This window comes from Prinia subflava, assembly GCF_021018805.1.
Source record: "Prinia subflava isolate CZ2003 ecotype Zambia chromosome W unlocalized genomic scaffold, Cam_Psub_1.2 scaffold_33_NEW, whole genome shotgun sequence".
NCBI lineage: Eukaryota > Metazoa > Chordata > Aves > Passeriformes > Cisticolidae > Prinia > Prinia subflava.
The window spans coordinates 182,538-206,772 of NW_026960610.1; the positions used below are offsets into that span (position 1 = coordinate 182,538).

General features: G+C 37.9%; 1 protein-coding gene across 17 annotated transcripts; it reads right to left on the reverse strand.

The window, feature by feature from the left end:
• Positions 1 to 1,407: 1,407 nt before the first annotated feature.
• LOC134565137 (heterogeneous nuclear ribonucleoprotein K-like) lies at positions 1,408 to 22,628 on the reverse strand. 17 transcript variants are annotated; one of them, XM_063424564.1, is made up of 16 exons: positions 22,475 to 22,628; positions 19,741 to 19,812; positions 19,552 to 19,631; positions 18,597 to 18,706; positions 16,960 to 17,016; positions 15,485 to 15,528; positions 14,465 to 14,537; positions 13,805 to 13,918; positions 12,657 to 12,785; positions 11,850 to 12,154; positions 11,479 to 11,533; positions 5,342 to 5,392; positions 3,493 to 3,514; positions 3,336 to 3,418; positions 2,735 to 2,904; positions 1,408 to 1,958 (listed from the first exon to the last, which is right to left on the reverse strand). In XM_063424564.1, the coding sequence occupies exons 3-16, from the start codon at positions 19,598 to 19,600 to the stop codon at positions 1,925 to 1,927; spliced, it is 1,296 nt and encodes a 431-aa protein (XP_063280634.1). In that variant the 5' UTR covers positions 19,601 to 19,631; positions 19,741 to 19,812; positions 22,475 to 22,628; the 3' UTR covers positions 1,408 to 1,924. The 17 variants fall into 17 exon arrangements, with proteins under 17 accessions (XP_063280634.1, XP_063280636.1, XP_063280651.1 ...); XM_063424566.1 differs by lacking the exon at positions 22,475 to 22,628 and adding an exon at positions 22,278 to 22,334; XM_063424581.1 differs by lacking the exon at positions 22,475 to 22,628 and adding an exon at positions 22,200 to 22,286 and having other exon boundaries at positions 3,336 to 3,403.
• Between the last annotated feature and the right edge of the window lie 1,607 nt (positions 22,629 to 24,235).

The following is a 24,235-nucleotide window of genomic DNA, read 5'->3' on the forward strand; positions in this document are numbered from 1 at the left end:
TTGCAAGAAAGTGATCTCCACCAATGGATGGCAAAGAGAAGTTGACTGACAGGCTTTGGGAGGGGCCAAGGTTGGCTGATGTAACACCAGGAGTATAACAGGTGGTGCAATCATTTTGTAGACAAGCATGTGGCTGCTGGTTATGGAGACTCCCAGCGCTGCTCTTTTGTTGTATTTTGTTAAGGTTTAATAAACCTTTTAAATTTTAAAAGTGAGCATTGTTTCTTACAATGCAGAATATTAAAAAGAGAAAGCAACACATTCTCCCATATATTGACTTGTGCAGCTTTTTCCCTGCTGAAATATTTTAAAAACACAAACCATAGACACAGTGTAGAAGTATATAGACAATAAATCCTGCACCCATTTTTTTAAAATTTTTATTTTTGTTTGACCCTTTCTACTAGGTTGCTAATTTCTCCATTTAAATTATGTTCAGCCATTCCCAAGGAAATGCCAATTCTACATGTACATTTATTTACTGGGAAAACTGCCATACTCTGTTACCCTAGTCAACAGCAGGTTTGGGGTGTTTTCTAGGGATTGATTATAGCTCTGCTAAGTAGGTCATCTCTTAGCTCCTTGCCCTTTCCTATTCATTGTAACTGTAGCTCCTTATGACAGGAATTATCCCATATGGTTCAAAAAGATGGGAAAAATAAAATTATCAAGGCCCCCCCCCCCCCCAAGTGAAATAATCCACTTAATCTGGATCAATCACATTGAGATTTAGAAAGTTCTTGAATTTCTTTTTTTTTTTTTGCTTTTATTTAGGAAGCAAAAATAAAACTTGTTAACTATAAATACAAATGCTGAGGTATTACATGAAATATCCAGGAGTAGTTAATTATTTTTCAATTTCTCACAAATATTTCCTATGGAGTGCAAGAAACAGGGAAAACAAAGAAATTTAAAGTCTGTATAAAATGAAAATCAAGTTAGATACTGCTAATTTGTCAATTCATAAAAGTTTCTATCTGACAAAAATGAAAGATCTGAAAAGTACCAATTCATTCATTTTACCAACTGCTATTTTTAACAATATTTGCATTAAGCAAGCTGTGTAGAATCAGGTGTATTTAACCCACTTAACTCAGTGGCATCACAGATTTAAAATATGTTTGTCACCTATATATATATACTGCAGAGGGCAAAAAATATGAAAAAGGTCAAATTTCACGTTAGCATTAATATTTTTTACTTTTTTCCCCAAATAGCCAAGCCAAGTCAGTTTTCAAACTGTTTCTTTAATTTGCCAAAAAACACGTAACTCCACCTATATCAAAGAAGCAGATGAGCAAGCTTAACAGCAACTTCCATTTATGCATTTTCTTGGGGGGGGGGGGGGAAGGGTTGATCCATTGGAGATATTACCTTACATATATAAAAAAAAAATTTCCACCAATATGAGGTTCACTAAATTTATTTAAAAATCGTAAAATACATCTTAAAAAAGAACATTACATTCTGCACACTGCCCTCAAAGGATGCCAGGGACATGTGAACAACCAGTCCTTTCCCCCCTTCAAAAAAAAAATTTAAAAAATTACAGTGTACATAAAGCAGGGTATTCACAATAGCTACAGGAAAAAAAAACCAAAAAAACTCCACATTACAATTTACCATCACTGAACAAAATTAAAATCCACTCTGCTGCTGTTTTGAAATTTCAGTGTTAGTCTTGTGCAACCTTTCCCTACCCCAAATATTTGTAATTAACTAAAACATTATATCTGGTGAAAAGCAGATTCCACTACACCTCAAATGCAGAACACCTATGAAGCAATGTTGGCTATTTAAACAGAAGCAGGTATTAAAAAAAAAAAAAAAAAAAAGATGCAGGACTCCTTCAGTTCTTCACTAGTCTTAGAAAAACTTTCCAGAATACTGCTTCACACTATAAAAAAGAAAAAATAATCTTGCATTAGAATCCTTCAACATCTGCATACTGCTTCACACTATAAAAGAAAAAGAAAAAAGCATGTATTAGAATGATTGACCATACATCTTGCATCAATATTTACAATGGCATTCCTAAAGAATAAACTACAAATTCCCAATACTACTTAAAGTAAATAATTTTATAAGGTTAATGGCTAATAATTATAGGCATATAATTATTTAAAGCACATCTAAATATTAGTAATCTAAAGCCAAACATTCAAGTAAACATTAAAAAAAGCTATGATAGCCCACATGTTATTAAAGCTAAACTAAGTAAACTATGTCTAAAACTATTAATATTCAGAAGAAGAGAAAGTAATGCCAGCAAGGCATGAAATGCTGCATAACAGCACCAATTGATTTCAACTTGTCCTGTAGAGGCATGGCCTGTGCCATATGGCAGACTGTGATTTGTTGTTGGTTATCTAAAAACAACAAAATCACTAGTCTTCCACACAGAACTAGACCAACGTCCACTGAAATCTTCTATTTTTTCTACAGGTTCTATATAATTAATTACAAGTAATATTTTTGCAGCAATTTTCACCAGAGAAATGAGAGGACTGCTTGGCCAAGGTGTCTTCCATCAAGATTAGTTTTGAGGGAATTTTCATTTGTGTTAGAACAGAGAAAAGAGAATCAAGGCAGACCTACCACTAGAGAAGTTAGGTTCAATAGTTACTTAAATCCTGCCTTCTAAAAACTGTATTACAGAGAAGAGCTTTAGAATGTAGTAGTAGGAAAGTCAGTTTAAAAATTACAGTAAGGACAGCATTAAGCTTCAACTTGCCTGTTCTGCAGTAAATACTGAGCATTTTGTATCTGGTCCTGCGTTCCTGTAATAGTTATTATTCGATCTTCTGAGCCTTCTAGTGGTTCATCGATTTTGATTGAAGCTCCTGACTCATGACGGATTTGTTTGATTCTCTGGCCTCCCTTTCCAATAATAGAACCTGCCAACTAGGGGAGAAAATAAAGCATTCATTTCTTGATATAACTTTCTCTGCACAGTACTGTTCAAGTAGCTTCCATCCATTTAGTTTTAAGAGTTACAATGGAAGCTTAGTCTTTTAGAGCTTCAAAGTAGTCACTGTAATGTATATTATTAAACACAGGTGGGATAAAGTTGGAAGAACCAAGTGTTTGCAAAAACAAGTTATTTGTGCTATCTCTATTGTTGAATATTAACAAATAAAAATAGTTCAGTGCAGTCAAGACAAAACAAACATCCTTAAGAATAAACTTCCGATGATTTAGATACACTTGCCTTATATTAAAGTATTTGTCAAGCATACCAAATACTTCTGATTTACTTACACAGCCTAAGAAAAGGCTGTGACTATTTATTTATTTATTTAAACACAACTGGAAAGCAAGTCAGCTTCACTTACATCTTTGGGAATCGTTACTTGTGTTGTGATGATGGGTCCACCAAGATCTCCATATGAACCACGGCCCCCTGTGTAAGAATAGTCTGATTTAAACATATGCATCAAGCCTCTTACTGACTAAATGAAGCGCATGTCAAAGTTCTCTATAAAAACTTACCATATCCAGAGCCACCCTCAAACTATAAGAAAAAGAGAAAGAAAAACCTTAAATAGTAAAACCAGCCATGATTCATTAACATGTTTTCATCTCAAGTATCATACTGTTAACTTTGGGCCTATTTTATGCAAAAATCCTAACCCACAACCTTAATCTAAGTGTTATTAAAGAAAGTGGGGAAGAGGGCAGACCAGAAACAAGAGGGCAGGGAGGAATATCTCACAAGAACCTTTTAGCTAGCTTTGTTAAAATCTCTAAGAATAAGTCATTAAGATCCAGCCCTACCAATTTACCAAGCAACCTTATCAATTCAGTTGGAAAACAGCTCTTGATGTTAATCTACTCCCAACCCTTGAACTAAATAGCATTCAAATCCAAAAATCAGAGTTCAGCCTTATTACTACTACCTATACAGCTCAGGAGAAATTAAAGTTTCAGTTTGGGACAAGACATTTACCTGGTAACTGTCAACCCTCCTACTCCATCTTGAGGAAAAAACAATTCGACTCAACTTTATAACTTGTCTGTCCATTCAGACAAACAATCCTTTGCATCTTAGAAGGAACAATCATGACACATTACTACTGTTCTGCTAAAATTATCATATAACAAATCCAAATCAATGTACTGCAGAACTCCTGACTCCTTTTATTTTTAGGACTGGTACTTGATATCAAGTGCTTAATTTGATCTAATGCCTTCTGTATGCACACACACTCCTTTTAATCTTCCTGTAGAAGCAGAAATAGATGTGCACACTTCTCTAGAATTCAACTGATAACACTGATATACAGGAATCTGTGTGAACTACGTTTGCAGAAGTTGTAATGCAATATTTTTTTCCAAAACAAAAACCAAACATCTATCAGCTTTTTAGAGCCACATCAAAATGGAAGCTATTCAGAAAAAGTTGTTAATCTGTTTCTAAGCAACCTGTGTTGTGCAATCAACATTGCTTAACAATACAGACAATAATACAATATAAAAAGAGCTTGTAGTGGAGTACAAAATACAAAACAATGAAGGACACTGCTTAGAACTTAATTCAGAGACTGATCAGAGCTGCATATTCCACACATACTCTTCTACCTATTTCTGCTGGTATTTTGCCCAGGGAATCTCTTTTTTGGGCTAACTTGTAATGAACAATCATTTTCTTTATCCCCAGCTTTTCTGCTGCTTCCCCTCCCCAGACTACAAGACAGCAAATTAATTTGACAGCAGATGAGTAATTCTAACTGCAACATTTATGTAAGCTAGGAACTAACATTTAATATTTGGTGGCACTTTGCCATCTACACAGCATAAACACTTTCTGATACCCTTTGAGCTTTCCTCCCTAAACCCTCTAGGAGTAAAAAGTTTGATAAACACAAATCAAATGGAATACCTTCAAATATATGGATAGGTGATGCACAAGTTTATCCAGAACTATAAGTAAAGAATTACTTTTAGCATTCCTCATTTGAAACAGAGGAAAGTGCAACATGATGAAGTTAAAATAAAACATACTCCTAAATAGATGCTGACAGAGCAAGAGTTACAGTGAAAGTTACAACAGAAACAGTAACATGGTACAAAAGAGAATACAACAGAAAAGCTTCTCTTGGCTGTGCTGCTGCATGCTTCCATTTGGGAACATTAACTGCCTGTATAGAATTCACTGTTTCAGGACATAAACTGCTAATAACCTGAGTTACAATGACAGCTTTAGGGATTTTTCAAAGGTGCAAGCTGCCACTAACTACATTCAATCTCAAAAAATTCCAGTTATCACTTAAACAATTCAAATTATTTTCCTCAAAAATAAACTATTAAACTAGTCAAATAAAAGCATGAGCACACTCACCAACTCTGGTGGCTGCATGTCATCACAGGCATCTACATGACACTGCATCATCTTCCAGGGACAATGTAATAGAAGGAAAAAAAAGAAATGAATCCAAACTAAGTCCATGTTATAGAGGCTTATAGGTAACTTGGCAAACACAGCAATATAGAGAAACATTTTTCTGTACTACTTAAACTACTACAAAGGCTCAAAAGTAAATAACAGACCAGTTACAAGATTTACTCCCTTTTACTTTCACTGCTAGGGAACTGTTACTGGTCACACTTCCTTTTTTTCCCTGTTTCTGTGGCACAAACATATTTCCCTCTTACACAGAGGATGTCACAGTTAAGGGCAAAGCTTGAACAGTTGGTTGCTTGTTTTTTTTACCTGTAAGTACTAGAACTGTACTATATAGTAAAAGATGTTACTCTCAGATACCAAACCCTTCTACTTCTCTTATGCGTAAAAATAAAACAGGAAAGGCATTTAATAAAACAAGTAACTGTCATTGATATATGTGTGTCACCAATGGGTCAAGCAGGAAGGACATAGCTTCTCATATTTTATTAATTATTTTCCATATACCTCATATAGCCATCAGCTAAACTAATAGTCTACTTCTGCCTAATTATATTGGAAATCAAATTACTTTTTTTCTAAGTGTGATATATAGCATCTCTTTCCTTCAGTCTTCTTTAACAAATGTTGGGAAAAAAATCAACAAAATTATAAAAATACAATTTGTAGTATCCACTTCAAATTACTATTACAGCAAAGGCCTTTGCTGAGTTAAAACATGACATGAATGGCACACTAAAAAAAGGATGACACCACTGATGAATTATTCTTTAAGGAACTAAGGGACACCTCCAAATTAACTGCCCATGTCATTTTGGGGGACTTCATCTTGCTGGATGTTAACTGTAATATCACACAGCTGGTACAACCAGGGCCAGAAGATTCCTAAAACACCTGGATGACACCATGGTAGAGGTACTAGGGGAGCCAACTAGGAAAGGAGCCTTCCTTGATTTGTTGCTTGTTAACTGAGAGAAGTTCAAGAGTGAAGTGGCAATTGGTGGCAATCTTGGCCACAGTGACCACAAAGCAATTGAGTTTAAAATCTCTGGTGAGAGGGAAAAAAGTGCCAGCAAAACTTCAACCCTGGACATGAGGAAAGGGGACTTCAAGCTGCTCAGGGAACAAGTCCCCTGGGAAAATGTTCTGGAAGGCACTGGGGTCCATTAGTGCTAGTCATTTTTTAAGCACCACCTCCTAAGGGCACAGGCAATTCCCAAATGTCAGAAGTCAAGCAGGCGAGGCAGGTCAGCTTGGCTGAGCAGGGATCTTTCTGGAGCTAAGACAAAAGAGGAAGGTATATGCCCAGTGGAAGCAAAGTCAGGTGATATAGGAAGAATACAGAGATGCTGCTTGCCCCGATAGGGAGAAAATTTGGGCAGCCAAAGCTCAACTGGAATTGAAGCTGCCAGAACTGTGGGGGACAATAAAGTTTTTTAAAATATATCAGTAGCAAAAAGGAGACCATAAATAACATAGGCCTGTTACACAATGAAGATGGCCACCTCACAGAGACAGAGACAAGGCAAACGTCTTTAAAGCACTCTTTGACTCTGTCTTCAACTCGGTTGACAGACCAAGGAGGTCTCAGTGCCCCGAGCTGGAGGATTGACTGCAAGAATAATCGACTCCCAGTTGACCCTGAAGTTGAGCAGGATCTGCTGCTCCAGGTGCATTCCAATAAATCTATGGTGCCTGATGGGATTCATCCAAGAGTACCCAAAGAGCTGGCTGATGTCATTGTGAGACCTCCCTCAATGATTTTTGAACAATCTTGGGAAACTGGAAAGGTCCCAGCTGACTGGAAGCTGGCAAAGGTTGTCCAAATTTTAAAGGGCAAGAATGACCATGGGAACTACAGACCTGTCAGTCTCACTTCAGTGCCTGGTAAAGTTAAGAAGATTATTCTGGGAGTTACTGAAAAACACCTGATAGATAATGACTGCATTGCAAGTCATTGGTCACAGCCAGCATAGCTTCATGAGGTGAAGGTCCTGCTTGAAAAACTTGATTTCTTTTTATGACAAGGTAACCCACCCACTTGATCAAAGGAAGCCAGTTGGTGTGATCATTTTGGATTTCAGTAAAGCTTTCAATACTGTCTCTCTCAGGATCCTTCTGGACAAAATGTCCAGCACACAGCTGGATAACCATTACATGCAGTGGGTGAGCAACTGGCTCACATGGGTCAGGCACAAAGGGTTATAGTGAATGGGGTGACATCAGACTGGTGACCTGTCACTAGTGGGGTTCCACAGGGCTGCATTTTAGGGACAGTTCTCTTTAACATCTTCATAAATGACTTGGACACGAGATTCAAAGGTATACTAAGTAACTTTGCCAACAACACTAAACTGGGAGGAGCTATTGATTCCTTTAAAAACAGGGAGGCCCTGCAGAGAGACCTTGACAAATTAGAGGGCTGGGCAATCACAAACCATATCAAGTACAACAAGGGAAAGTGCTGGATTCTGCATCTGGGATGGGACAACCCTGGATGTACAGACTGGGGAGAGATATGCTGGAAAGCAATGCCACATAAAGGGACCTGGGGATCAGCAGTGCCCTGGCAGCCAGGAGGGCCAATTGTGTCCTGGGGTGCATCAGGCCCAGCATCACCACCTGTTCAAGGGAAGTGATTATCTCACTCTGCTCTGCACTGGGGTGGCTTTACCTTGAGTCCTGTGTGCAGTTTTGGGTGCCAGACTAGAAGAAAGATATCAAGCTATTAGAGAGCATCCAAAGGCGGACTATGAAGATCGTGAAGGGCCTTGAGGGGAAGCCATATGAGGAGCAGCTGAGGTCATGGGAGAAGGGAAGATTGAGGTGATACCTCTTTGCAGTCTACATCTTCTTCAAAAGGGGAAGTGGAAGGAGCACTGATCTCTTGTGACCAGTGACAGGACCCGAGAAAACAGCACAAAGCTGTGTCAGGGGAGGATACCAGGAAAAGTTCTGCACTCAGAGGGTAGTTGGGCACTAGAAGCCAGGGCACTGGTCACAGCCCCAAGGCTGCCAGAGCTCAAGGAATGTTTGAACAATGCTCTCAAGCACAGGGTGGGATTGTTGGGGTATCCTGTGCAGAGCCAGGAGTTGGACTTGATGATCGTTGTGGGTCCTTTCTAACTCAGGATATTGTGATTCTAGGAAAATAAGTGCTCCTTTAAAAATGGTTCCTAAAATATTAGGTGCATACAATTTTCTTCTCTACAGACTGATTTGTGCTAGTTACTACTGGTAACCAATGCAAATGAAATCAAAACCAAATACAACACTGACTGGATGAGACAAACTTATTAGTATGAATAAGAATTTATTGCCTTTTGCATGCAATTGAAAAATACGCATAGGAAATTCCTTGACCCAGAAGAGTGAAAATTGAAATTTTGTTAATTTTAGTATTTATGTAGATGTGTCAAACATCTTTTCTTCACTCTTTTTTTTTTGACATGCTCCTTAACATCAAGGATCTTAAAACATGAAGTATGTCTAATATTTTTAAGGTATGTACCTTTATTGAAGTGCTAATACAGACACATGTATATATATATACACACACACACATAAATATAATGATTTAGCAGTAGGAATCATTTGAATGAGGAAAACCAGATGAGATGTCTGAGCATACACTACAACAGACACTGATTTAGCTCTTGTTTAACTCAAATTTAAAAATACTTTGAAAGCATTAGGCATCAGCCATTATAACAAAAAAAAAAAAAAAAAAAAAAAAAAAAAAAAAAAAAAAAGAAGAGGAGGGTTAAACAGCTTTATATGTACTTCACCTTATTTTTTCCCCGGTATGTTTTTGTGCATTTGTATATCTAAAGCACCCATGGGGATGGGGGTGTTAAAAAAGAAATAGAAATGAATTTGTGTTTTCTCAGCTATCAAAATAGCTGTCATGGTCCACAGGCATTTGATTTGGAGTACTTACAGCCTAAAATACATACCACTGTAAATAGGAGAAACAATGCATGTATGTTTTCCAGTAAAATGCTTTAGAATAAATTATATATATATATACACACACAATTATTTTTTCCTCCCATCTTCAAATTTACAAGACTGTTAGTCTTGTTACATCTCAGAAAAGTCAAGTGTCACCATCCAGTCTTGGTTCATCATCTTACAAGTCTGAACTTTCTGTTTTAGAGATCTGGCAGAAAATGAGGATTTCTATAGATTCAACATCTCCAAGATGTTGGTCTGAAGAGACTTTATTCTTGCCTTTTAATGTATTTATGTAAAATGGCAGTCCTGCTCTCTGCAAGTAGTCTTTCCCATACATTACTTCACAAACCACAATGATTTTGGTCTACTCTGTTTCACTACAGAATGGTTTCTATGTGAAATGTATAGTAGCTCAAGACCTTATTTTTCTGGTATGACACTTTCAGCTTTAGCCTCCCAATCCATGGAAAGATTTCTCATGTGCTTATACAATTAAGGATACTGGGATTATGGCTAGCCAAAACTAGAAATTAAATAAGATCTGTGTCAGAAAGCAGTGCTCACTGTAGGCTGTCTATGAAACTCATGCATAAAAAGCAGCCCAAGCCATGAGCAGCTCCACTGTGAAGAGGAAATAGAATTGCTTTTCAGAACATGGAAAATGAGCAGAGATGACTCCTATTTATTTGTAGAAACTTATGTCAAGAAAGCCAAGGTCAACCCAATCAAAGTCAGACTAGAGTTCAAATAGATTTTTCTATTCTAAATGGAATGGAACAGAACTAGAACACACTATTGTCCAACCTGAAACTGTGTTCAACCATATACCCAAGGAAGGGCAGATTGCTCTGTTTATATGCCCTGACACTGGTTTTACCAGATGCAAATAAGAAAACACAAAACCTGAGCTTTGAAAACATGAAAATACAAAAAAGTAATCTTAGAGGTCTAGTTCATGACTCCTAGTTTCTTAAGATCCTGAGTAGCATAGACAACTTGCTGGTTTTTATGTTGTGGGTTTGTTTTATTGTGGGTTTGTTTACTTCTTTTGGGGAGGGTGGGGGTGGTCTGTTTGGTTTTAGTTATTTTAAAGGCAAGTCTCTCATTTTAATATTTCTGCTAGGTTTCTGGTGCCTCAATTTTGACATTCTTTCAATATGTACTTCCAGTATGTGTTACTGGAGGTAATTGCCTCTTCCTCCCAGGAGGCACCAATGTGTAAATCTCATTTAGGTAGCCCATTTCATAGCTCCTCTACTTTCTCTTCTATTTATTTAAAATAAAATAATCTCATCAAACCTGTCATCTTAAAGAATGTGCCAAACAGAGCCAGAGGAGGAAAAAAAAACCAAAAAAAAGAAGAGACTGTTAACCAGAAGTTTACCTCTCAGATACCTAGAATTTCTCTTCCCAGGAAAGAGGATACAATAAATGACTACCAGGAAGTCATATTTCAGAGTACAACATGGAAGAATATCTTTATGTGTTTTTTAATTCTCCCCACCTCCAACATGGTTGAAATCTATCTAATTTCATTTAAAATTTATCTTATCAGTGGTCCTGGCTCTAAAACATTTGAAATTATAGTAATTTTTTTTCAGACATAAATCAGCATAGAGAACTGAATTGAAAAAGCAATTATCTGCCAAACCAACTAGAGCCCCTCAAAGATATTATTCATGTTCTCTTAAATTTTGTTAACATTTGCTGGAAAACATTGTTCTGACATGCTTTCATAAACTGAACAGCCTCCCAATTTCTATTTCTGTCATCCTAATTTACAAGAAACAGTCTACATGAAGGTCCGTGTAATAAAACCTGCAGGGACTGTGCTCTACAAAACTTAGTATTCCATTGTTGGTGGTAGGTGGGGAAAAACAACCAACCAAACAAAAAAAATCCCACAAACCAAAACCACACAGTGGATCACATCCCAAATACTCTTTAAACCTCAAACAGTTGTATTCTTGGGGAGACCATTTGTATGGCCAAAACATTTTTGAGATATCAAAATTTATCACAAGCACACATGTTCCACACTTAAATGTATGTATTCAAGAAGTTTCCTCAAAGTGCTAACTGTATTTACTAAACAAAAAAAAAATTTAACCTCCTACCATTCCATCATAACGGTCTCCAGGTCTACCTCTTCGGTCATAAGACATAAGATCTCTAAAATGAGAAGAAGCAGCAGCACATGACTCATGAACTAGTTTACATATTCTAATTCAAGTTTTAACAATTTTCACACAATTATGAATTTCTGAATGCTTTAGCCTACTTCTGAATGACAAAGTTACAGAACTACTAGTCCTGATAATACTGCAGAAATAATTAAATTAAAATGCTTTTCCAAATTTTCTGGTGCAATACACACTCAATCCTGCATAATCACTACCAACATGGAGTATGAAACAAGTCTTGGAAACATGAGCACAATTCAGTAAATGTTATTCAACTTGTACAATGGATTTATGCAACAGCTTACCCGCCACGAGGAGGTGGAGGAGGAAGAGGAAGATTACGAGCTCTGCTGCCACCTCTGCCACCACGGCCTGGTGGTGGTGGTGGAGGTCCTCTGCGAGGGCTCATATCATCATAATCTCTTCTTGATGGAGGCATAGGTCGTCCACCACGACCAGGAGGCATTCGATCAAAGCCTCCTCTTCCACGCATGGGAAAGCCTACTGGACGTGCCCTTCTATCATCAAACATCATTGTGAAGCCACCATAGTCATATGTTTCATCATAGAAATTTGGATCATAAGGCTGGGCCCGTCCTTTAATTGGAGACTAAGACACACACAAAAATAAAAACAACACCACCCCTCCCACTAGTTAGCACTGATACAACCATATTTGCTTAAATTAATATATTAAATATATAAATATGAATCTATACATGCTGAATATGTTCTTTATTTCACAATACTCATAAGCAATGCAGGGGTAGTGATATGCTTCCTGAGAGCTTAACTATGATAGAGAAATTGCTGTTATCGATGGATGGCACATATATTTGTCTCACTTCCTCCCCAATTTAAATTTTCTTATTTTATGGATATGTAAAGCATAACTAATTCCCTTGGTACCAAAAATGTCTTCTCTCCTATAAGGTACACTCCAATTCTAGCAAGCAGAAATAATTTCAAAGGGTGCTAACAGTCCAATGCTAATTCTGTTACTGGAGAATAGGCACTGAATTAAAAACAGAAATGGAAAGATACAATTTTCCAGCCAAATCATCCTGACTTTCATGAATACCAATGAAAGAATAAGTTTAAAGACACATTACCTCAGAGATAAGATCCAAGATAATTTTGATACATTCCACAACTCTATCAGGTTTTCCACCAATAAGCACCACTCTATCAGTGGAATGAGGACAACATTCTTGAAAGAGCTTAATGGTGGTTTGAGTGTTCTGTTGAATAGAAGAAAAGCAAACTCCAAAATCTTTAGAAGTATTTTAAACAATTTTATAATCTTATTGAAAACAAAATGGGTAAGACAGACTAAAACATTTTAAAAGAAATAGTCAAACCAAATCATTCAACTTCTAGTCACTTTAAGTGAATGCTTGGCTTCTGAGTACTTACAACAAAATTAATCCTAAAATATTATATTTTTAAAACCTGCAATGGCATAAGTTTGTATGAAATGCTAGTCAAAATTTTAAGTGTTTGAAATCTTGCAGTTATGGCTCATCTACATGGTTATTTAATCAAATACAAACAAAAGGATCACATATTCACTATAAGCTTACAGGTTATATAAGCCTTCATATTTCATAAAAACATGCTTTGGATGCAAGACAGCAACGTTGCTAGGATTATGTCTATTCATCTTGCCTTCCCCTCATTCTACACAAATAGTAACTTATGCCTGAACTGACCTGGAACTACCTTTGATGCAATGTAAGGAAAGGACAGAAAAGAATATTCTAGATTGATAGAGACCACTAGCTTTTTAAAACAAAACCTCATTCTCTCACAAAGGAAAAAGTGGCCTTTAAGGTAGTGAAACTTAAAAATCCCAAAAACTAAACAAACAAAACCCTAAGAAAATCCCACTATACTTTTTAATATCAATATTCAAGCATCTATTAAATTATCATTAAAGAGTTTATGGAGATCCATCCATGCTAAATAGTTTTCCATGTCCAACACCATCGATATAGCCTATTCAGCAGTTCCTTCCAGAAGGTGTGATGAATGGCATTTTAATTTTAAAAAGTATCCTTTATTTATAAAGATTACTGCCAATATGCTTAAAAGCTTTTTAAGTAGTTCTGGGCTCTATCACCAACAGCTACTTCATGTATGAAATACGTTCTTAAGGATCATAGATCACAGATGAAGCTTACACTCACAGCATATGAACACAAAAAATTAATTTGTTTATAGAATAAAAGCAGAATCTAAAAAGAATAGGAAACAGTACCTCTCTGAGTTCTTTGATTTTAGCACCCTTGACACCAATAATTCCTCCTGCTAGACTTTGGTGAATTAGAAGTCTTAATTCACAGTCAAAGTCACTACCTTTGTAGTGCTGGTACTGTAAGATGCATACAAGAATAAAATATTAGTCAGGGGAAAAAATAATTGAAAAATCCAAATACTAATTTTGATTTTCTTTGTTAAGATTTTTCTCCAAACAGCATGGTATGACTTACTTTACTGCTGAACTGTAATACTGTATCTGCTATATTAAAAAATGACATATTTTAAAGTATTTTGCCTCAACACAAGGTGATGTCAAATTTGCTTTCTTGATTTCTTTTATTATTATTGCTTTTGTATAGAATTTTAATATATCCAACAGTGCAAACTACTTGATTACAAAGCAAAGGCAGAATGGAAATTACAATAGAGCTACTTCAAATTGGGAACTATTCAGGAGACAGGTGGTTTGAAGGGAAGGAGGCTGTTCCAAGAAGAAATTTTCTGTCCCCTATAAAAAAATTCCAACACATACATTGAGAGCTATAGGTCTTCTTTCAAAAAAAGGCTGGGTTTTACTTTTTAATTTAATATATTAAAAATAGGATGCAATAATCTAGAATTTATACCTCTGAAAAAGAAACAAACCTCAGAGACATACCTCTTCCAAAGTGGGGATAATCTTCTTCAAGATTTCTCCAATTGTCTCTGTATCTGCACTTATACTCAAGATACTGTTAAGAGGCCGTAATGTGAGAAAACATAGAGAAGGTGGAAAGTAGCAGAAATAAGTTTAGTATTCATAATCATACACATAATTCTAAAAAGACAGACTACACAGAAGACCTTACAATTAATATTCCCCATTTAAAGTAAACCTGTTCACTGGATTTACAACACATGCATCTTTGTTTATGTCCAATATATATGCATGATGAATATAAGAATTTAAGGCTAGGTAGGTCTTGCAGAGAGAGCAAGAGAACCCATGAGAGTTTTTGGAAGGGCTCAGATAGATTAACCAAGCAAAAAAAAATCGATGCAAAACTTAAAAGTATGAGTCAATATTAATTTTCCCCACCACCACTAATTTAGTATACCCTTACCATTACACTGGTAAAACTAGCACATCTTTTTGTAGAAAAGTTGGAGATATTTAAGTAGTCAACATTATATCTGGAGTAAGGTTGAGACACCAGTTAGAAATTAGATTACTAATGGGCTCTGCAAAAAAATGGAATATAAATACAAGGGGGAAACCCCCAAAACAAAACAAAAAAACAACCCCACAAACAAACAAAAATGTAACATAAATGAGAAGTGAAGAAAAGTGAACTAGAGTTAGTATTTCATCAGAAATAATTATGAACGGACAATGCTGGGGGGAGAAAGGTGGGCCACAAAGACCAGAGCAAGAGACTCCTGAAACAATTTGATTTATAATACAGTAAATACACAACACTTGAAGCTGTGCTCTTTCCATTGAAACAAAAGTAGTGGATTGTTTGGGTGGCCAACTCACGTAAAAGTTCAGTGACAAAAAGACTAAATGGGGAAAATAAGACAGAAAAAAAAAAAAATAGACGGTCTATAAGGGGATACTATTTATATCAAAGGCAGGTAATAAAATACATTTCTCTCTTTCTAATCAGGCAGTGAGGCATAAACCGTTGGGACATACCGCTCGGGGCCACTGCTGTCTGGGACTGAAACACTGGCATTGTACTGCATTGGTCATTGGCGTTCGTGGATGTTGGCATTGGGCATGGGCATTCAATCGGAAGTTGTCAAGTATGGTACCCGTTTGGCAACAAGCACATTTTTGGGCATAGCCAACCAGGGTTTTCACATGGGCGTTCAGGGGCGGATGGGCCAACGTCATGGTGGGCAACGCAGGGGCAAGTCGATCCAGTACATGGGTAACGGAGATATATGGCCAAAAAAACAAGGAGAGGGAAAAGGGGGAAAAGCAATAAATTTTAATTTAATACAAACTATACTTATTACTCTCAGTTAATGAAGCAAGTGTAAGTTGTTTTGAAGACTAACACAATAATGGGTTGCTACATTAACTGTGGCTTAACAGTATGGATCCTCACAAGTTACCTTATCTGACTAAACTACATTTTACTTTTAACAATGATGTTTCAGTAGCAGGCTGGCTCATGAACGCAGACACAAAAACTGTTGAGATTCATATTACTGAAACCTTGGGCAAATTGGGAAAGTTAGTATTCCAGACCAGTTAAATTATCTGGAGCAAGGTGATGTGTTTACTTAAAACAAACAAACAAAAACACAAGCTGCCAAAGTTTCTTTGCATGATTCCTGACCATTTCAGCTTAATCCTCAATTGTATTTGCAATAGTTTGTGAACTTAGATGGAACTGATTTTGTGATGATATATTAACAAATATTGTGTTGAACACAGTCTTGCTTGAGAAGAATTGTAGCTGATCCCAAGTACAGGAGTGTAAACAAATGGAATTTAAGAAGCATTGCCAAGTTTTATAAATACATAACATTTACACTGAATGTGTGTCTAATCACAAGTCAACCCACAAAATATGAATAGGTAAATAAGTCATGACCGTTTAAAAATGCTTCCAAGTAAAATAAAATGTTTCTTTACTGTTCTGTAGCTGTATCTAAGTCATGCAACCTTAACATCCATGTTTTTGTGCTTTATGTCCACACTGTTAAAGCAAAAACAGATGGACCATTATGTTTTGGGGTTTTTTTTAAAGGAAGTTTAAGAATTCTTTTATCGCTGGGTTAAGCCAGCTACTAGAGATAGTTTTCAATAGTGCTATAATGGACTCACATATATGTGAAATGGTATAGTTACAGCTTTTAAGTTTTGCCAATATTTCTACTTAGAGATGTTAACTCATTTAAGTGTGTAATTTAGAGGAACCTTGTTTGAAAGCAAAGAGGTTTAATATTAACCTCTCCTCTCACATAACTTGAGCTGAGCTTCAATTAAAAACAAATTGAAAAACTCAAAGTTATCTTCTCCAACAATCATTATAAGTGGCTTATTAGATTATTGCTGTCTAGGTTTGAATTTCCCAATTTCTAGAAATGTATGCAATCAAGTTTTCAATGCAGTGCCCTGGAAGAATTGGTGTTTAATTCAAACTCATGTATACTCACATCTGTACGAAGTGCCTTAATATTTTTGCCACCTTTTCCAATCACTGCTCCAGCATTCTGGAAAAGTTTTCAGAAGTTACATTAGGCTAAAAACAGCACAGACCATTTTTTTTTTAACTGAAGACTAAGAACAATGTATCTATTTCTGTATTACCTTGTGAGATGCAATTAAGGGTGGGGTGAGGCTTGTTTCCTTTTGAAAGATTCAAATTAAATCAAAACAAAAGGACATGGTTTTACCATGGGGGAAAAAAAGGTCAATGCAGAGATAAAAATACTCAACAATATTTTTTCAATTTCAAATTTAAGTTTCTAGGCAATTCTGCCTGCATTCTCATAGAATCATAGGTGGACAAGCAGATGGGTGGACAAGCAGATGAATAAAAAACTGGTTGAATGATTAGTAACAGTTTATGGATCTTATTGCACCTAGAGGCTGGTAAGAAGTGGGGTACCACAGACGTCTATCCTGAGATCTGTCATATTTAACACAGAATGATTTGGGTTGGAAGGGACCTTAAAGGTGATCTAGTTCCAACCCCTCCCATGGACAAGGATGCCACTTGCTAGATCAGGTTGCTCAGGGCCCCAACCATCTCATAGTTAGAATGTGACTGAAAAAATAATTTATGGGATTCCATGCACGTTATATAGGTCAACAACTTTGCTCATTTATTTGATCCCTTTTTTAATGTTTGCAAATTTCACTTCCCCACTCTAAACATTTGAGCAAATGTTACTTTTGATTGAAGCCTATGTAACTCAACTGATCACTCAGGTAGGTAAAGTCTGAAGAATGTAAAACCAATAAAAACAATTGCTAATCTCCAGTTGCTAAAACCAACAAGAATAAACTCAAGATATTCAAGAGGGGAAATTGTAAGACTATTTTTTTACCAGGCTATTTCAAGAACTACATGCAAAATTATTGCTTTTACTATGCAGTTCCTACATGATGCTAACAACATCACAAATATTTTGCAGCACTCCACATAACTTGACTATTCATTAGAAATGCTATGTAGAGTTAACATTCCCCTACCCTAAGACAAAAGACTGAGTTACTTCAGACAGCACAAACATCTGCATCAACTGGAAATACTAAAGATTCATAAATAGCAGTTTTACTGGGACAATTTATACTAGTCAATGAAGCAATTGCAATCCATGAAACATTACTCCCTTATTTCCTACTGTTGATACATATAGATTTATTAAATCTGGAGAAACTACTAAAATCTCAAGGAAGTCCTCATCTTGCCTCATATTTAATTTACAATTATAAGCTGATCATTCTCTAAACTGCTTGCTTTCTAAAGACTAATACACAGTCATTCCCCTGGAAACAATTATGTTCTACTCAAACATGAGAAGTGGCTTATAATTTCTATATCTTTATTTTTTCAATGAGTACATTTTTTAAAAATCAAAGTCCCATAGATTGTTAGACTCATCCTTGGAAAAAACTATTGAAGATTGCAATACACTTCTACTATCATTCATGCACACTTACAAATATTCCTAAATAAATTCTAAATAAAGCACAAGTTTTTTCTAAACATACACTACAACATACACTGTCACCACTGTCTTAAGCAATGGTATAAGGCAGGAACATAGTGATACTAAAAGCATACTTTGCTTTGAAGCAAAATGCGCAATTCAACCATCTCATCTGTATTCCGAGACCTTTTGAAGGCCTGTTCTTCTTCCATATCTTCTGCAGGACGTTTGCCTGTAGACAGGTCCATAGGGGGGAAAACACAAATATATATTTAACTTTCTAAGTCATGATAAAACTGTATATCAAGTTATGCACTGTATTCCTAGTGAAGTATTTCCTCCCATTAGCCCAATGCTAACTTCTAACATCTACCCTGAGCAGCTATAGCACAGAAACTGGTTTTTACTTCATCAGTCTATATATCAATAAGTGAAGATTCATTCAAATCTATAAACTACAGTTGAAATGAGAATTTTGCAAACTTTGTGAAAAAAATAACACTGTTTACAAGTGCTGCATCATCTACGTAGTATTCCTTTTACAACTGGGAAAACTTTAAAGCACAAAAGATTAAAAGTAGTTTGTCCAATACTGAAATACTGGTGAAACAGTAGGAAAGCAGTATTTCAAATAGCTTTAAAAAATTGGCCTGAATCAATACTAATGCTCTAACTCTTCTTCACTAATTATGTCCAAAAGGTTTTTCATTTGGCTATTATTTAGAGATATTTCACATATATACACATTCCTTCAAACTAACAACTGCAATAAATTAAATACAGTAATAGATATGCCTAACCGTATCTTTACGTGATCACATTGTCCATACAAGTACTGAGCATTTAGCTATCAAATATTTTCAAATCTTTACTTATAACTTTTAGTTACTTATACCATGACTAAAATACTCCCAAAGAAAAATTATATATTCGTGATACAAAAATAATGTAAAACCACATGGGACATTTAAAAATTAAAATATTAAATGAAGCATTTGATACAGTTAAAGCATCCCAAAATAGTTAGAAACACCATGACTCAAAAAGTTTCCTTTCCCCCAAAATAAAAAAGCCCTTTAAAAAATTTACCATTCGTCTCTGTGTTGGTAAAGGTCTCCTCCTGTTGTTCAGTCTCCATTACCTTTTATTCTTTGTAGTGAAAGTAAAACCTGTTGCAGAATAAAAAAGAGCTAGTACATTATTTTGTGGGGGGAAAAGGCTAATTGAATATTATACTAATGGGAAAAGCAAGAAGAAATGCCTGCTTTTAGAACTTACCAGTTTTATATATACTTGCAGAGCAAAACTCGACTGTTCTGGGCAGGATCAAAACCCTACTGCTTCAGAAGCCTATGAAAACAGCATAGATCAGGCTCTGTTCACTTACAGGTCTGATTCTTGCTACAAGTGAAAAAGGGGCTTTGATCTGAGATTTTGCTGCAAAGCTTTTCTTTATAAATGAAAAAAACAAGGCCAAACATATCACTAAGAGGAGAAATAATAATCAAGTACAAAAGCTTACAGATACACAATTACACTCTGAATTATTCCAACCTTGCTCATTTTCAAGCATTTGCTAGCTTTAGGCAATCACATTTACTGATAATGATTTTCAGATATTTAATGTGAATAATTATCTCATTCCTACTTCTGGGATGTTATATACCATATCTTGAATTTCCTTTTTAGGGGACGCTATGTTTCAATCTGCTAATTGTTTAGTTCTAAATTTAGACTTATCAATTTCAATAAAAAGTTATAAAATTAATGTTGGTGATTAGAATAAGTTTTCTGTCAACTTACTAGCATGCCTTCCATTCAATATAACAGATGAACAAAACACTACACACAATCCACACTTGAAAAAAATCTGTTAAATAGCACACCATAATGTATAACCTCTGCATACATGTATGAAGAATCTCAAAAGCAGACAAGCTTTTTTGACCTTGTGAAACAGGTACCTCTTACAAGATCTATTTTTGCTAAGTCCACATAAGAATACTTGTAAAACAATTTAGAAGTCCAGGCAGAATAATTTTGCACCTTAATAAAAAATTAATTTGCACAGATAACACTCAAACAAAGAACGCTATTTTCCCTCCTTTGGATTTTATTGCTCAACTTTCATAGCCGGAACAAACGGTTGATACACATATCCATGAAGAAAAAGTGAGGTATGTTTAATTTTTTAAAGCATCCTTTTAATCATCCGTTAATTTGTAAGTTATCCTGTTTTTGCAGGCTAACAGCAAGCACTGCCGGTAAGCATGCACTCTTTTACAGTCGCTGCTGAGACACCACCTTCCCAGCACATGCTAGTATTTCCAGGCCCCTAATTTGAGCTAATAGAAAAACTACAGCCTAAAGAATAGCCACGTCTCAAAACAGACGCTACTAGAATGCAGGGATGGGAGCAGGAAATTTCACCAGGTTCAAATAGCTAACCCTTCCAGACCCTTTTCTATTTACGACCCTCGCAAAAATTCTAGAGCTGCAAGGGGAAGAAGTGTAATATATTGTTCAGGCCAAGATGCTCTCGACCAGTTGCTGTGTTTTTTAGGGCAAATCGAGTTTGCAGAATTAAATTGGCTAACGCAACATTTTTAAAAACATCTAAATAAAGCAGTCAAGGACATGAGTAGAGGGCTGGGAGGTGCCGGTGTGTCTCTACCCCGCTCCCTCCGGGACTAAGGGCCCTTCCCGCCCGGATACTTCCCCTTCCGCAGCCCACGCGCCAGTCTGCTCCGGCTGACATTCACCTTTTACCCCTCGGACAGCTTCTAAAACCAGCCAGCCGCCGAGCACTCGAAATCCCAGCTCACACCCTAGGGTGGGAGGGGGAAAGGCGCCGTTACATAACCCCCACAGTCCGAGACCCACCTCCGCGATGGCAGGGACCAGCAGAAATGGCGGCCGCTGTGATAGCGCCTACCCACTGCTAGGCGGAACCGCGAGCCGAAAAATCACCACCACGCGGTCACAAGATTTCTCCCACTCTGACCAGAGAGACACAAAGGAGGCACTCAGAGGCCCTCACCCCAGCTCAAGCAGGGCCAACAGAGTGCAACAACCCCGCCACGAGAACTCTGGCATGGCCTCTAAAAGCAGGCTCTGCTGCAGAACGCTCCCCAATCGTTTTGACACGGCTGCTTCCGCACAGGCCACACGAGTGTGCCCTCACTCGTCTTCCTCTCTGCCCACCATAATTACCAAAAACTCACCCCATCCAGTTACCCAAGGTAGGCGCCAGAAAGGGGCGACGACCGCCCCCCCCGGCCTTAGCACGTACCCACTAGTGCGATCAGCCTCCACCACATCGCTACTCCGGGATCGGCACCAGTTGGGCCGCCGTGCTCGCACTATGGCCACCGAAGGGCGACTGCTGCCGGCAGACACAAATCATCCTTTCCGCCCTTCCCTTAGGGCAGATGGGGCCCCTTGGGTCTGCAGGTTGCGCAAAACCACTCCACATAAGCTAAGGAGTCATCGCTCCTGGCCCCCTCCTCCTCCACGCAGCAGTTCCCAGACCTACCCAATTCCGCCGCCTCGCGCTGTCCCTGCGAGAGTCCAAGAAAATCCTGGGGCCCGGCGGCGACAGGCCTCCCGTGTTTTTGTATCACACAACAAGGTCGGGAGGGGTACGATCAACAGCTTCATTTCCTTCAACCCGGCTTAACCCATGCCCCCTCCCCCCCCCTCCAGTGCAAGCAACACCCCCTCCGAACCGCGCTTACCTGCACCCACCACGTACGGGAGAGAAAAGTGAGCAACTCCTACTAACACACATCCACCAACACCCCCAGATGACTCACCCAACCACCTACTCTCCTCCCCCCGTGGGGGACCCACTGCGGCCCCGTTGGGTAAGGCAGTTGCCCATCAGGGCAGGGATGGCCTCTAGTTCGCCCCGCCCTCCGTGTAGAGTACGGCGAGACAGGCCTAAGTATCACGAGGAGAGGAGCACTATCCATCCTGCACCGCCGCAGTGTGCCTAGGTTGTTTGTTTTACCTGCCTGACAGGGGCCACGAGAAGAGCAGCAGGAACAGTGGAGACAACAGAAAGCAGTAAAGGAGACCGACCTCGGAGGTTTTTTTGAAAAAAATGGCGTCTGCGAAACCTCCGTCTTGTGCTTGTTCCCTAGCACTGGAGGAGGCGGAGCAGTATTCTTGCGATGCTTAAAGCCGCGCGTGGCGCCACGCCTCCTATTGGCTGTTGAGTTGCGCGGTGGTTTTGGGGGTTGTGTACAGAAAGCAGATGTATTCTCGTTTTTCTTCCCACCTTCAACTCAGGTGATGGGAAGTAGGCTGCCCTGCTGGTTCTGCCTGCCTGCTCGTTCGGCACCGTCCCTGCCTCAGATCAGTGTATGGGGTGGCTCGGCTGAGGGTAGGGTGGGGGGAAAGGGGCTTGGGCTCTGGTCAGCCTGTTTGAGCCGTAGGGAGGCATGTGTCGTCTTTAATGTGACTGGTGGGGCGGGCCATCTCGTCCATCGCTGTCCACTGCAGTTCGTCGGTGTCCGCAGGGATGTGGGGTGACAGGTGCCCTTACCGTCCTCGGGGGTCTTGGCACAGGGTAGCAGCGCCAAGCGGGTGACAGGCTGTCTAAGGACTGCATGGACGACATGAGAAACTTATCGAAAATGGCGTGACATGCTAGGGATTAGACCCGTTGGTGAGTAAGCAAATGGGTTATTTCCTGTAAGTAACTACCGTTTTTTCCAAGTGGTATAGTTTTGGGGCAAACTTAAAGGCAGGGTATTTTTTTCTTAGCTGCAGGTTATAATGTCAGAAGACAAAACCTTTGTGTTTTTTTACTCTTACAGTATTTTTTCTTTGATGTAATTCTGTAGGGAGGTTGAGTTCCTTGGTCATCCCCCTTTAGGGGATAAATAGGTTCCAAGTGCAGTTATACAATTTAAACGTGCATAGATGCTTCCAAAATTACCAAGAAGCTACAGCTTATTAACCACTGATGTTCTTGAGACAATGATCACCAAAATTTGGTGCTATTGCAGCCAAATCCTGGACTGGGTCTCTAGATAACACTGATAGATCAGGCTAGCCTTCTGTTGTCAGTTCCAAAGCTTTAACATGATTAAAAGTGTAAAAATCACCTCCATGATACAACTACAGACCCCAATGTGTTTATATTGTAAATGAGGCTTCTCACTTGTGTTCTTCACAGTGCTAATGAGATGGGAGAATAATTTCCAATTCTGAAAGTCAGATGTTTTATTTTAACTCTTAATAGAAACCTCACAAGCAACAACGAGTCCAGGGGTATAAAGACAAAAATTTCTGATGGTTCAGTTTATCTCAAAGTGGATTTTGCTGATGATGTTCTAACAAGTTTGATTGGATTTTTACTGCCTGAAATGAATATGTTGAAAAAGATACCATTTCACATCCAAAGTTTAAGCATGGTTTAGAGAAATGTCAACGATGACTGATAGGTCTCTGATGACTATAGAGTTGAATCCTTTTTCAGTCTAAAGCCACTGTATTAATTCTACAGGATGCAAATGCAAGGCATCCAGAACAATTGAATAATTTTTTGAATAAATAACGTGCAAACTTGTAGATTATGCATTGGGAAATATTTAAGGCAAAATTTTCCCTGAAAGACTATTGAAAATTAAATTTTAAAGTTAAGTGGTATGCCTTTTTTCTCTCAAACATTAGTGGAAAAGTAAGAAGAGATGTCTTAGCAGGTAGGAATTTATGAGTTTGTTTCTTATGGCGATAATATTGAAATAAACTATTGAACTTTTTT